Here is a 14,897-nt window from a genome sequence, read left to right as displayed (position 1 = left end):
ACAAGAGCAAAAGAACTGCCCATCTTCAGATGGGCTTTTGCTTCCTTTTTTGGCACAGCAACCACCCTGCACTGTAAACAGCCTTTAAAAATACATCTGAATCATCTCCCAAAACTTTAGATGACACTTACAGGTAAATTATCCATTAAAACTGTCATGAAGTCTTCTGAACTGATCTCTAGAATCATGCTTGCAAATAAAGCAGATTCTCCTCTGGTGCCTTAATAAGCTAGCTAGTGGTGTAGCTTCCTACATGCTGTTGCATGCCAACAGCTCTATTATTTCATATTCTCTGTTTTGTTTTAGGTACTAAAACAGGCAACCCCAAACTTGGCCCTCCATCTGTTTTGGGACTACAACTCCCATCATCCCTAGCTAACAGGACCAGTGGTCAGGGATGATGGGAACTGTAGTCCCAAAACAGCTGGAGGACCAAGTTTGGGGATGCCTGTACTAAAAGCTCCTCATAAGAGTTGGTATATGCCTTCTGACAAGTTTTTTTTTTATTAGTAAATTACTGTGATAAAATTCTAAGTGCATGCTATAAAAGGTACGTCCTACCTACTTGATAAGAATTTTGAAATCTACTCACCATTGTCCTTGCCCTTCACAAACCCTTCCCATTCTCGGAACCACTGCATACTGATGCAATAGAATATGGATGGAAACTCCTCCTCTTGGAAGGCTCTGTTGAGCTGAGAGACACAAGGCAAGCTCTAAAGCACTTGATTAAATTGTGATGCCTTCTCAAGAGAAGCAACTGAAATATTCTTAACAACTTTTTGACAATTTAACCACGAAAGCACACATGAGCTTGTATCTGAAGCATTCTATGAATCCTGACCCAATATTGAAATCTCACCACTGCTACCCCACACTCCAATGTGGATGCTATGTGAATATGAAAGAGTCTTCATGAAAATATAATATCCACTACTGTAAAAGGTTAACTTTTCTTCAGTACAAAAATATTGGACTGGATCCTGAGTTGGCAGTCTTTAAATGTATGGGCTCCTTCTAATTGGGGAAGGGCTCTTAATCTTGCCAGTGAAAAGAGATGGGGAACAGATTATTTTCACTTTCTCCCTTCTGCACACCCATGCCACACTGTCCCAGAAGGGCATATGCCTTGCCAGACCAGATTTCCAGAAGGCTCAGGGGTTGCTGGAGAAAACCATGGGAGTGTCTTATGAGCAAAATTCTACTCACAGGTTCCGAATCACTGTTTTTATGAAGTTTAAAGAAGAAGAACTTAACAAGGGAGAAAGAATGTATTACCCGAATAAACATTTCCAGTTCTGTCTTCCTTCTTTTCTCTATTTTTTCTGTTTCCATTTGACAGGTATGACAAACATAGAGATGATTCACAGCTGGTCCTCCACCATACCTGCAATCACAAAATATTAAATGTCATTTTAGAAGGATCAAAAGTTGTGCATTGAACCAAGTTGTTCTTTGCTTGAACAATAAATGCTGTAATTTGTTCAGCACCAGTTTCCTATGTGGGTAATATTTCACCAATAGGAGCAACTTCCCTGAAAAAGCCACACACATTTTAGTTGTGCACAACTATTACTGAAAGATAGTTTCTCTCTCTCATGTTGGTATTCACTGGTGTAATTCTTGGAAGGCTCTTTAATGCAGCAAAGGCTTAAATGAATGGAAGGCAGGGATATTATTTTGCCCATTCTCCCTTCCTTCAGTATCACCTCATGCCCTTTTCTGGGAGCTGTGAGGGGAAGAGATGATGATTATGATATTATTCATTATTAATTGTTATTATTATTATTATTATTATTATTATTATTATTATTATTAATCCACTCTCCTTCTGTACACAGAAGCTTCTGCTGGATTAGACCATACCATGAGCAAACCACCATTACTGGATAAAACACAAAATCTGTATCAAAATGTGAAGAGGCTTTATAAACAAATAACTTCTTGTATTTATGTACAGTATATGGAAACATCAAAAGCAATTCATTTCATCTTGTAAACAACAGCTTACCTGCTATACAAGTTGTCCCATATATTTTGAGGTAGCACTACTACAAGGTCCTCTATAGAAGTAGCCTTGTGTGGAGGAACTCCTGAGGAGCAGACATAGTAAAAAATCAAGCAAAACTATTTACTATATGGTCATGTTAACTATTAAAGAATATCATATGCTTCAAAAAGCCTTACCAATGAATACAGTTTGAGCAGGGGAGGGGGAATACAACTTCTCTAACAACCAGCTTTCAGCAACTTGTGCAATTTAATTGTCAGAACAAATGCATGCTATAGCTTTCCCAGAAGTGAGAAGGGAGCTCATGCCAGATTTGAGCTTGAAACGCACTTGTGACATGAATATGTATGCAAAGATTCAAAATATCTTAAATTTGCACAATAGTTATCAAATTGCAAAACAGAATATTTCAAACAATTGCACAACAGATTTCCTCATCCCTCATCACATCAACATTTGATAAACAGAGCTCTGATTTTCAAACTTTAAACAAAGGTCTGATTTTCAAACTTTAAACAAAGAAAGTATGACCCAAAGCAAATGTGGAAGCTAATACTGCTTTTCCTTAATATTATTCCACAGAGAAGTGTGTCAATCTGTCAAAAGAGCAGAAACAAGTTATCATGTATGTAAGATTCCTTATGCAAATAAGCCATAGCCAATCAGACAACTGATATGATCTGAATGATCTTGTAAGAATTTCAGGAATGGGAAAACAAAATCAAACAAACCGTTCCCCAAATTCAAGCTTTGATGGCAGCAGGATAAAGAATGTTTTAAAGAAATTTGTGTATTTAGGAGCTCACAATTTAAGGATGCCTTGTCTTTTTGTTCTCTAACCTAAGTCTAACCCCTGCCAGTTTTATTGTCAATCTGCTTGAAAATTAGAGGGCATGATCATCTTTCAATTGATTTTTAGAATGCAAAAATTTAAAGACCCAAATAAAATCAGAAATGTTCTGCCTGTCAATGCCTGAAGCAGCAGGAAGGAAAATGGGGTAAAAAGAATACAAGCAATAAATAATATGCTGATTTTGTTATGGGTTTCAAATTAAATACTATTATCAGTGAGTCACTGCTGACAAGTAAAGATATACCAACTGCTGCACCATTCAGCTAGCAAGCTAAACACCTTATATCTATGGTTGTAATTCTTAACCAGCAATATCCCTCTTCACATTTCAAAGGTGATTGCCTGAAGATGTTAAGCTCAAACAGAAGCCATTTCTGAAATAGATGGGACTATTTCAGAGGGAAGTCAGGCTATGACTGCCAAGTAGAGAGTCAGGAAGTTGTCACACTACGTGATGAGATAACTTATTAGATAACATACTCAATTATTTTTGATGCATAATTATGCTCTCACCTCCATGTATGCAGAGGAAATCATTATTTGAAATAGGTCCCGGTTCTGCAAAAGTCCTGAATTTGTTCAACCACTGTCTGGAAATATAAAACTGGAGGAGGCTTGGTTCCATTATATTAAGGCTTGATACCTTCTGTCTCTCTTTCTTAGCTTCTTCATTGCTTTTTCTATTACAATAATGAAAAGAGATAATACCGAGAACATTAAGTAACATCAATAATCATTATTATATCCATATGAGATTATTTCAATTTGTGTGAAATAAAATGCAAGTTTATACACTATGCTACTTGTAAGTCACTGGAAAGATCTGCAAATAAAATAAAGTGCAGTGTTTCAAATTTGGATGTGTTCCTAGTAAAAAATATTTAGGATATAGTAACTGGAAATATGAATACCCTAACAAGGCAGCACATATTTATATTTGTGTGTGCACATCAGAAGCATACATAACTCCTGAGCTTTATTTTAATAGAAGGAATTGATCTGCACACATTACTGGTACAGATGTCAATTAAGTACAGTTACAATTAATTTGAAAATTTGCTCCCCAGTTTATCAGAATCTATGTACTTGAGGTCAACATCTAGATCTAATGCTTGCAACACAAAACAGTTTCCCTAATAACATGTTTAGCTCTTTACATAATTTGGCTACTGTTTATTTGTTAAGAGGTTAAATTTATTGACCCATTTATTAGAATGTCTTTGCTCTTTAGACTGGAAGAGTAGCTCCCTCTCTCCCTGGCCCTATTCACATTTCAATAAAAGCTCAGCTGCAGGAGCTCATAAATTTCAAGCTACTACAGTGAATCCCTTTGTCCTCCAGCTTTCAGCTGCTGAACTGTGAAGTGTTCCTTCTACTGCAGTTGAATTCTATCTGACTCCAGAATCCGTCCTACATGCATTCTCCTATGAATTTAAATGAGGAAATATCAGCTATTAATTCCAAGTGAACTATGCACAGTGTCCAATTTCACTGTGGCATCCTATCTGTGAATTTTCATCAAATATATTAGAATTTATTTGAAATGAAATGAATAATATTCAGGTTTTAAGTCAATTTAGCTTGCTTTGTAATTTTGCAATAAAAATGCATGACTGTCAAAACAATATTTCCAGAGATGTTAGAATCTGTGGTCCTAGAGAATATTGGACTACCAATCCCATCATCCCTAACTACTGCCCAAGCTGGCTGAAGATAATGGGTGTTGGAGTTCAAAAATATCTGGAGGGCCACAAATTCCCTGTTCCTATTATAAATAAACACTACAGAAGACCAGAGGTCTCTACTTTTACATAGATTGATGTTTGGGCCATGGTTCAGTATGTTTCAAGAATATTGTATTGTAAAAAATGCTCAGGGGGTGGGGGGGAGCTAGGAAAAATTAAATCAGTAGAAAGGCCCAGAAAAAGAAGCAGAATGAGTTGAAAAACGTGAGAACTGTGGGAAAATACACTACCTCACTGCAAAGTAGCATCTTAAAAGAAGTCACGCTTTCTGTAAGTAAAGGTAAAGGTACCCCTGCCCGTACAGGCCAGTCTTGACAGACTCTAGGGTTGTGCGCCCATCTCACTCAAGAGGCCGGGGGCCAGCGCTGTCCGGAGACACTTCCGGGTCACGTGGCCAGCGTGACATCGCTGCTCTGACAAGCCAGAGCCGCACACGGAAACGCCGTTTACCTTCCCGCTAGTAAGCGGTCCCTATTTATCTACTTGCACCCGGGGGTGCTTTCAAACTGCTAGGTTGGCAGGCGCTGGGATCGAGCAGCGGGAGCGCACCCCGCCGCGGGGATTCGAACTGCCGACCTTTCGATCGGCAAGCCCTAGGCGCTGAGGCTTTTACCCACAGTGCCACCCGTGTCCCCTACACGCTTTCTGTATTGGTCCACAATTACAGCTGATCAGAAACTCTAACCATTGGAAAGTATTATCCAGCTCTTTGGAATACTCTCTTGAAACTCATGCAGGCAAGAATTAACAGCTAATATGATCAAATACCATGCATTGGGTACTAACAAGAACTTTACTCAAGACAGTATTTCAAATCCTTGTCCCTTGTTTTCTCACCTGTAGAAGAGAACATAAGCTTCTGCATTTTGAACTGTTGATTCGGTGACTTCTGTGACACTCTGATCATCAAACTCATACCATCGATTATTTAAGTTGTTCCGGCAATAAGCTATATAATGTCCATCTAAATTCAAGAACAGTTAAGATAATTTTTTGTCAAAGTACTGTAAGGCAATCCAAAACTAAAACATATTAACCCAACTATTTGATTCCACCCCAGTTGCATAATATGGATCCAGAAAGAGAATATATACTATATATACTTACTGATGGCAGTTCCGTGGTGACAGATTACTGATAAGAGATCATACATCACTATTTGAGCTGGACTGTCTTTGGCAAGAAAAGGTTGAAGATCAAGTCCTTCCAAGGGAAAGGATACATGAGTCCCAATTTTTGTGGAAAACATAAGGTCATGCCTGAATCTTTTGAGATGAATGCACAATATCTATAAAAAGAGTAGACACTAATTCAAAAACTGATGCTTCACAACTTAATATTAATATAAAAGGCAAGCATTTTACTACTGCTACCTTGTTATTAAATTTATTGCGTTCTGTCCTGCCTTCTCATTTATTTTTACAAAAAAGGGATGTTCCATGGGTCACTTTACATAATGCTACCAAAGATTTGTGTTTAGTTCGGTGAATAAGGATATTTTCCTGCACAGATGTACACTTTTGTAGAAAAAACTCCCCATGTAACTGGTTATAATGGAAGATTATGGGTTATATTCCAATGCCACCTATGTGGAAGCAGAATGAACTTCTGCTTGCACTATGGAACTTCACCTCCCTCGCCTCTCCCACAAAGCCTACTACATGCCCTCAAAATCTGCTGGATGGTTGATGGACGCTTTGGAGCAGATTTTTGGGTGCACAGAGGCAGCCACAGATGCTTTGTAAAAAAATGTAATGAGTGCCGTGCAGTTGCGTCCATGTGCCTGAGGAACTGATATACACTTGTGCAATGGGCTGGAGGATGCTCCAGATCTGAGTACATGCAGGGGGGTGGGGGAGGGAGAGTACAGGAAAGCCCATTGTACAAGTGAATATCTGATCACACGTCATCAGCTTTTAGACATTTGTGTAGGTGCATTGACATTTTTAACATCTTCATCTGAGTAAGGATGCAAATGTGACTAGATAAAAGCATCTTTTGGGAAGCCAGAATGCAGCTTTCACACTATATTCACAACTATCTATTATGGAAAAACAACACTATTATTTTAAAAAAAGGGAATACCTCAGGAAAGTGTTGAACTTTGCAGAATTTTACTCCGTTTCTTAACCTAAAGCAAATTTAGTAAAGTTGTAAAAAAGTATCCAATGCAAACATTTAAAATAATGACGTTTTAAATACTGTACAATACCCTGGATATTTCAAAATTGCTAACTAGAAAGAGGGCTATCATCTTCAAAAGAAATCACAAGATTGGAAGTGATCAGAAATTAATTAGATCTTATTTTCGCAGACACAAGGCATAAGTCATAGGTATGATCAATTTGCACATCATAAGCAATCATTCCTTCTTGGCAACCGATGTAGTCAGCATATATCAGAAAAGGCAACGTGCCTCTCCTGTTTATTAATACAAAAAACATGCAGCAAATGCACACTCAGAGGAACATTAAGCATAGCTGTGGATGGAGAAGTCACAGCATGCCCTCAACTAGCCTCTCTGAGGGGTACTCAAGTTTTACTCAGAGTAGACATACTGAAACTATTATGACTAGGTTAGATCCATTAATTTTAAAGGTCTCCTTTGAGTAAAACTTTATACTGAGAAAAATGGGGAAGAACATTGTATTTGACTGCAGGCCCAGAATCAAAGTGGGCTGATGACACCAGTCCTCTGAACATATTAGAGGAAAGAACAAAATGCCTGTCATTTTTTTGCTAGTATCAACTAATTAAAAAAACATGAATTAGCCCCTTGTAGAAGCCAAAGGTACTGTCACTTATGCAAGGAGGGAACTTGCAAATTCTGCTATTTTCTCCCAGCTCAGTGGCAGTCCCCCAACACTGCCTTGAAAGGTATTCAAGAGGGTCCCCTGATTCTCATGAACAACCTCTTATTTCCCTTACTTCTTTATTAAATTTTGATACTGCCTTTTATCCAAGGATCACAGGGTAGTTTACAATAATAAAAGCCCCACGCTGGGCAAATGATGCCTCCACTGCAGGCGGTTGGACTAGATGACCCTCATGATCCCTGCCAACTCAACAATTCAACAATTCTATCTTTGCTTCTGTCTGCTGCCTTTTGCCATATATTTGGTGCTGCACCAGTGTCCCTACAACCCTCATGAACCTTGGGCCAGGGGGCAGAAGAAAACTGAAAGGAAGCCTAGAAAATATTTCTGTATAGTTCAAAGCATCTGTGCACTTATGGACATAGGGAGATGCTGTATGCCAGGCATGTCCAACAAGTACGGTGTGATCTATGATCCAATGTAAAACTAGCAGTGATCTACCACCCAGGGATGGGTGCAGGGTGGGTGGGTGTGCACAACCGGCTGTTTCTCCCGAAGGGGCAGGAATGGGAGCAGGGTGGGTGGGTGGGCGGGTGTTGGCTGCTTCCGCCGAGGGGGCAGGGATGGGTGCAGGGTGGGTGGGCGGTGCTGATCCTGCCCCCTCCACCCACCCCCCGTCAAAGAGAGCCACTCAGGTGATTTCGATGCCAATCCTGCTCTCCCCCCCCCCCCCCGCCTCCCTCCACCCCTGCGCAGGCGATGCTGTTGCTGGTCCTGATCCCGCCTTCCCTCGTCAGAGACCTGGCTCCTTCTTGCCTCCCTTCTCTCCCCCCAGCACATCTCTCTCTCTCCTCAAACCAGCTGGGCTGTGGAGCTCTTTCATGCCCGGCTTTGGAATCGTTGTCTTTCTGTCTATTGAGGAGCATGCTGTACTCCAGCTGCCTTGGGCCCGCGATCGACCCAGATCAACCTTCAGGTGTCTTCTAAAAGTTTTATAGTTCTTTATCTTCTTGACATCTGATCAGCAGGCAGATGTCTTATACACCTTGTCAAAATCCTTGTGCGAGGAGTGCAGAAGTGATGGGAAAGGGAGAGGTAACTTTTCCTGCACTCTGCCTTTACTTGCAAAATGCCTTTTCCCACTTCCATCTTTCTGAAAAGAAAGGTACTTTGGATAGTCACGACTGTGTTTTGTAGGCAAAGGCAATGGAGACTTTCGCTGCAAAACAAGATTTGGGGGAAGTGGGAGGAAGGGGAAGTCCCACTGTATCTGCTGCTGCAATTCTGGATCTCATCCAACAGCTTTTAAAGTAACCACATATATCAAATTATAAGAATTTAAGAGCAGGCCACTTACTTTTTACACTTTTCACAACTGTACATATTGTCACCTGCAGACATTGCGGGAAGGAAAGCACAGCCATTATTCTAAAAACATATTCCCACCACAGCCTGCACTGAGCTTTTCTGATTTTGCAAGACACTAAGTATTCAAGACATTCTAGCATCAGGAATGCATGCACTACATGGACTTTCACTGACTAGATATCTGCCCAGATAGCTTAAAAATATTTTTGTTAATAAATTGTAAGATTGGGCCATAGGAAGCTGCATTATAGTGAGTCTGACTACTGATCCATCAAGGTCTGTACTACAAAGGCAGACCTTCTCCTAACCCTACCTGAAGATGGTAGGGATTGAATCAGGGATTTTCTGCATTCAAAGCAGATGTCTTACCAATGAGCCACAGCCCTTCCCATCAGTGAAAATGAGATTATTTTAAATTAAAGGATAAAATTTCTACACTGGCCAATTTGAACCTTTGCTCTGTTGAATATATTGTCAACTGATGGTTCCGCAACAGTGTAAAAGGGACCCTTTCCTAGACCTTTTAAATGTGAAAATAGGTACAAAAAGTAAGAGGTATGGTGGTCATATTTAGTAAGACATGTGAAAAATATGAATTTCTTACCTTTCAGTTCATCTCTAGCAAAAAAGGCAGCAAGACAATCTTGTAAGGTTACTGTTGGACCCCAAAACCAGCTAGGAACACATGAGACAACAAACCTGAAACATCATTGACAAAAAAAACAGCAAATGTTCTGCCAGTACAGCAGAAACATCAGTTTAAAATGTTCAAGCAATGCAAAGAAGCAAACCTTTTGAAGTATTCCATGAAAAAGGCTATCCAGCCTTGAGGAGCATATGCTTCACCACAAGAGCCTGCCTTGATAAGAGAGGTCTGATGACTTGCCGAATGCAGCTTAGCAAGGTCTTCCTTGCCTGGAATAGGCAATGACAAGTCCTGGAAAGTCTCCAGGGTCACTGACACCTATTGCCAAACCAAAGGGAAGATGAGTAGGCCAACACCACCTTCTTTTTAATTGACCCAATAAAATTCTATATTTTAAATTATCAACATTAAATTCCACTTGTGGCTAATTACAGTGCTTTGCTCCAATAATACCACTAGATGGCAAACTGCAGGCAATTACAGGTAACTTACAACCTTCACGCATATAACTTGTGCACATTCAGCTTTACGTACTTGGCAATTAAAAAAAAAAACTTTAAAAGGGAGCGGACTTCCAGGAAAAAAGACTTTGGCATTCCCATTCATAACCCAATGTGTTTTGAGTATACACAATTTTGGTTTTAGGCACTATGCCTGGAATGTAACCCCAAAGTAAGTTGAGAATTGCCTGGATGCATCCACTGTAAAGTACTACAGTACTATGTGAACATGAAAATTAACAGTAGCTGTTTGGGACTAAACTAAGCTGAAAAAGCTATTAAGAACAGGAAACAGACCGGCCTAAAACTATGAGGAAGTTTGAACTAGAATAATCCAGGAACTGTTTGCATATTTCAAGTGGATGAATAAATATATTCATGCTTCATTTTTAACAACTTCTTTTACCATATAAGGGAAGAAAACTTACACAAGTACTAACGGTGTATGTGGCAACATTTATTTTATCCCTTCACTTACCCGGTCACATGTTAGACATTGTACTGAACTTATGATAGTCCCATCAAATATGTCAGAAATAACACTTCTGAATTTTTTGTGTTTCTTCTTTTTGGGGGAACATATGGTTGGAACTAAAAAGAAAAAGAAAAGAAAATTAAAATCAGGACAGAGTTGAAGTACAGTAACTTTTTATTCTACTCTTCTTCTGGTCTCTGTGGCACAACGTGTCAGTGAATCTGGCTGTTAACCAGAAGGTTGGTGGTTCAAGCCCACCCAGGGATGGCTGTGGGCAGGAGTCCTGCATTGCAGAGGGTTGGAGTAGATGACCCTTGGTGCCCCTTCTAACTCTACAATTCTATGATTCTAAGAATACCAGACCTATAGTTAATTCTCCCTTTCTATTACTATTTTTGAGAACTCCACTACCAAACATTCAGAAAAATAACTTTAAGAGCAGAAGACATCTGAAGGCAGCCCTGTTTAGGGAAGCTTTTAATGTTTGACGGACTACTGTATTTTAATATTTTGTTGGATGCCACCCAGAGTGGCTTGGGAAACCCAGCCAGATGGGTGGGGTATAAATGATAAATTTATTTGTTGTTGTAGTTGTTGTATTATTTTTAATAAACAGTGAGCCGAAAAGCAAATCCACTTTATTACAAAACATTGCTTACTGAGCTGGCTAGGGTAGCAGATTTTTTAATATAATTCTACAAGGGGAGATGGCAGTGTTCACACAAAACATACATTAAGTACATTTCACATTAACATGGGGTCTTTGGCACAAGACCTCACTGCTCCCATGCCACAAATCTGCATGACAGATGGTGATAAGAACACAGCCAACTCATCGACTATACAAAATGCAACTTCTAGACAGGGCTGTCCCACAAAAATTATATCTAATAAGGAAATTTGGTATAGACAACAAATGACTTAAGGGTTCTATTATGGTTTCTGCAAGCCTTCTGGCTTTGACCAAATCACTGGATCTTTCAGATTTGATGGGAGACAAAGGCCTTGCCTTGTACATGCAGCAAAATATGATAGCAGAACGGACTGCACTACTTCAGACTGCAGGTTGGAGATAAACCTTTTAAAGTGTTCCTCCATGTAAACACACCCTGAAAGTAGAAAACTAACAGATTCAGGGGAAAGATTCAGACCTAGCCCTCTCCTGCTGTGCTAGTTTTCTATTTACAAAAACACTTAAAATAAATTCAGAATGTGATTCTGCACCTGTAGCCTGAACTGGCATAGTCCATTCTATCACCTCAGCCACTAAACCCTCTGCCACTAAATTCTCACCTCATTCTGCTGCATGTACAGACCCAGACAAAGACAGCCTCACATGCAGTGTCCACAGCACAATCCAGAGAGACTGTATGTGGCTCAATCCCTACTACTATGTATGTGTCAGAAGAAGAAAACTCCTGTGTGTCAGGCAATGGAGATATAAATGTGCAAAAGCATCTTATGAAACAAAATAAAAGACAGTTTAAATACAAACTAGAAGAGAATTTTCTTAACTAGCTTTTAAAAGAACTGGCTACATGAAAGTATGAAAAAGAAACGAAGCAGATGAAGGAATAAAATGTGACTGGAAAACAATAGGATATTTTAAGCTGCTCTGACAAATTTGCCAAAATGATGCAACTCCCCAGAGACATGCAGTAAATAAATAGAGGCTTTGGTGCTGGTGTTTGGTCCCTAGACAGAAATCTTGTGCTTGCTGTTTATGTTATTGTCTTAGCATTTTGTTGATGGAATGAGATACCCAAAGCCCTCAAAATAGTATGGGGCATGGGAACAAATAAAGAGTTCTTAATGTCCAGTCTCACTGCTGACACCCACCAGACCACAGTGTAATACTGAAAGACCAAAATTCATTTCCAATATGAATTGATGAAAGGGGGTGGGTGAATCAAGCAACTTAATGTTGTTATTTTAATCATTTAAAAGTGTTAGGACCAATACAGGAGAAAAGCACCAAGTAACATTAGGGAATGCTATACCTTTTTTGTTCAAGGGTCCCAGTCCAGACCAGAAAGTACCTGATTTGGGAGGGCTGGTTGATAAACGTGCATTTCCCCCATCTTTTGAAGGAAAACTTTGTGGCATAGACACATCATTCATATGGACATCATTGATATAGTCTGTAAAACACATTTTAGCCAAATAAGTATTACAAAATTAAAATGAACCAAGAGGATGGAGTTAAAAATTAACTTTAACTGCCCAGAGTCCTATTTGTTATTAAGTTTAAGAAGCAGAGTCACAATGCCCTTCAAAAGAAAAAGAAAAAAACCTGGAATCATGAGCAGGGTAGAAAATGAACCAAGGAAGAATGGAAAAGGATATGAACCAAAACTGCCACAATGGAAAAATTAAGCAAATGAAAAATTAGAAGTTGCAAAGGAAAATAGAGCAGGGATTAGTGAAGGAAGAGGGACACTATGGAAAGATTGTTTAGAAACTACAAAAAGTGTGTATTTTGCCACATCCAAGACATCATTCAGCTCAAATGTTTTACCCCATACAGACAAGAGCAGCAGCTTTCATACTGGCTAAAATGTCTAGCGTCAACCAGGTATTTCAGCAATATTGCAATGGGGTCTTCACATTCTTTAATCTTAACTTAGAGAAAATGCATAGCTTCTGCTGTGAAAAATGCACATACATGTAAGTTTGCAATTTCAGTTTGCAAAGAAAAGCTCATCTAATTACACGAACAACTTTCCATTTCTGCCAACGTGGGGGTAGAAACTGTCAAGTAAATGAGCAAACACTCATTTCCCTAATACACAAATGATCACATACACACACCACTCCATTCCAGCCCCTTCTCATGGCAAGTGGTTTACTTCACTCTTAAAGTGCACTCATCCTTAAACTGAAACAACCATGTTGCTATCACTCGACAGAGAAACGTGAGAAAGCAGTGAAAGCACATGTCACTCCTGGAACAGAGCTGGAAGCAACATCTTCCAACCACTGTGGTCAACTAGCAACTGTTCTGGAAGCCCAAGAGACCTTGGGAGTGCCTTCAACCAGCTTTGGCTGGTATACTGCAATGTGCTCTATATGGGTCTGCCCTTGGGAAGAGCTACCAAGTGCAGAATGAAGCAGCTAATATCCCAACCCAAACACTGAGCTCCAGTTCAAAATTTTGTCATTTTATGCAAACACCGGACACATTTTATTAATTTTACCTGGAGGAGTACTGTTAGTTCCTTTGTGTTACAGAGGCCCAACTGCTCTCAACCAAAGTCAAGCACTTAAGTGTCTGCAGCAGGCATCCTTGCTTTTAACTTTCAGGTACCTCCTGAAGACTTTGCTATGCCAACAGGCCTATCCTGTTGTTTACTATTTTTTTTTTCCTAGTAGGCAATCATTTTAATCATTGTTCTGTTCTGTTTTCAATGTTTTTAATATTCTTATATTTCCGTACACCAACCTGATATTTTAGCAGAAGGCAGTACAGAAACACTTACATAAATAAATAAGGGAAACCCAGAGTAACTATCACTTGCTTTTGTTGCTGGTAGAATTCAGACTAGTGCCTCCCCAAAGTCTTGTACTATCTGTTCTATTACAGAGTGACAGAACTTGGCCATTTTAATATAAAATTGTGGCAACCCATCCTAATAACAGCTGATCATACAAAAACAAATGGTTTATATCCACTGCTGCCAAGTCAACAACAAATTCAAAAATATTCTATCCTGTAAGAGCTACAAACGAGATCAAAATCAGTAAAATAACATTGTAGCATGTAGTTAGGTGGAATTGAATTTTGTAACAGATGTGACCAAACTATTACCCAACACTTTTTCTAATTAATAGCCATACAATCACCTGAGTATCTGCTGTGTATTTGCACCTTCACTGTTTCCTGATTGTTCAAAAATTCAGCCGTTTCAAAGAAATTGTATATGTCTTTTTCTATGTCTTCCACAGAGCTTGCTTTGTTCATCTTGGTACACAAGGATTTCTCTTTCTGATTGTCTTTGGATGCATTTTCATCATCCTGAATTAACATTGTGTCCTCTGCTTGGTCCTCTGCCACAGATTTTGACCAAGCCTCATTTTCTACCTTATCAGTATTATTGCATGATTGAAAGTCTACATCCGATTGACTCTTCTCTTCTTCCATGCTCTCTTCATTTGCTGGGATACTATCCTCTACTGCAATAACAGGCTCTTTTAACTCTTCATGTAGTAAATCCATCAAACAACGCAAAAATTCCTGTGCATCCTGAAATTTAAAATGGTAGGTACAGCATTGTGCTTTATTCAGATGAGTACTCCAATGGTGCTAGCCATTCAATAATGCTAAAAACAACTTTCAATCAGCTCTTTGGGTTTACAGCAGTGATTCCAAATCCCACAAACCCCGAATCACTTCAAAATTGCTGATGGTCTTGGCAGACCTGTTAATGATTTTTCTGCCTGTTGTAGCAAATGTAATGCATTATGCTATATGCTGTATTACTTT

The 14,897-nt window shown here is 39.3% G+C and overlaps 1 protein-coding gene across 6 annotated transcripts in view; it reads right to left on the bottom strand.

Moving 5' to 3' along the window:
* Positions 1 to 14,897, bottom strand: part of USP33 (ubiquitin specific peptidase 33) — a 31,263-nt gene that overhangs the window by 2,356 nt on the left and 14,010 nt on the right. For 3 of the 6 annotated variants that reach the window (XM_077928565.1, XM_028733034.2, XM_028733039.2), the window contains 13 exons: positions 14,258 to 14,657; positions 12,415 to 12,555; positions 10,418 to 10,530; positions 9,585 to 9,757; positions 9,398 to 9,492; positions 8,783 to 8,816; positions 6,695 to 6,740; positions 5,717 to 5,897; positions 5,447 to 5,573; positions 3,378 to 3,544; positions 2,012 to 2,093; positions 1,279 to 1,387; positions 593 to 695 (listed from right to left, as the gene is read on the bottom strand). In XM_077928565.1, the coding sequence (XP_077784691.1) occupies positions 593 to 695; positions 1,279 to 1,387; positions 2,012 to 2,093; positions 3,378 to 3,544; positions 5,447 to 5,573; positions 5,717 to 5,897; positions 6,695 to 6,740; positions 8,783 to 8,816; positions 9,398 to 9,492; positions 9,585 to 9,757; positions 10,418 to 10,530; positions 12,415 to 12,555; positions 14,258 to 14,657 (1,771 nt within the window). The remainder of the gene's footprint in view (positions 1 to 592; positions 696 to 1,278; positions 1,388 to 2,011; positions 2,094 to 3,377; positions 3,545 to 5,446; positions 5,574 to 5,716; positions 5,898 to 6,694; positions 6,741 to 8,782; positions 8,817 to 9,397; positions 9,493 to 9,584; positions 9,758 to 10,417; positions 10,531 to 12,414; positions 12,556 to 14,257; positions 14,658 to 14,897) is intronic. The other 3 variants (XM_028733037.2, XM_028733036.2, XM_028733038.2) reach the window with 3 other exon arrangements.

The sequence above is a fragment of the Podarcis muralis genome, chromosome 5 (genome assembly GCF_964188315.1).
Source record: "Podarcis muralis chromosome 5, rPodMur119.hap1.1, whole genome shotgun sequence".
NCBI classification, from domain to species: Eukaryota; Metazoa; Chordata; class Lepidosauria; order Squamata; family Lacertidae; genus Podarcis; species Podarcis muralis.
This window is presented reverse-complemented; position numbering and strand designations above follow the sequence as displayed.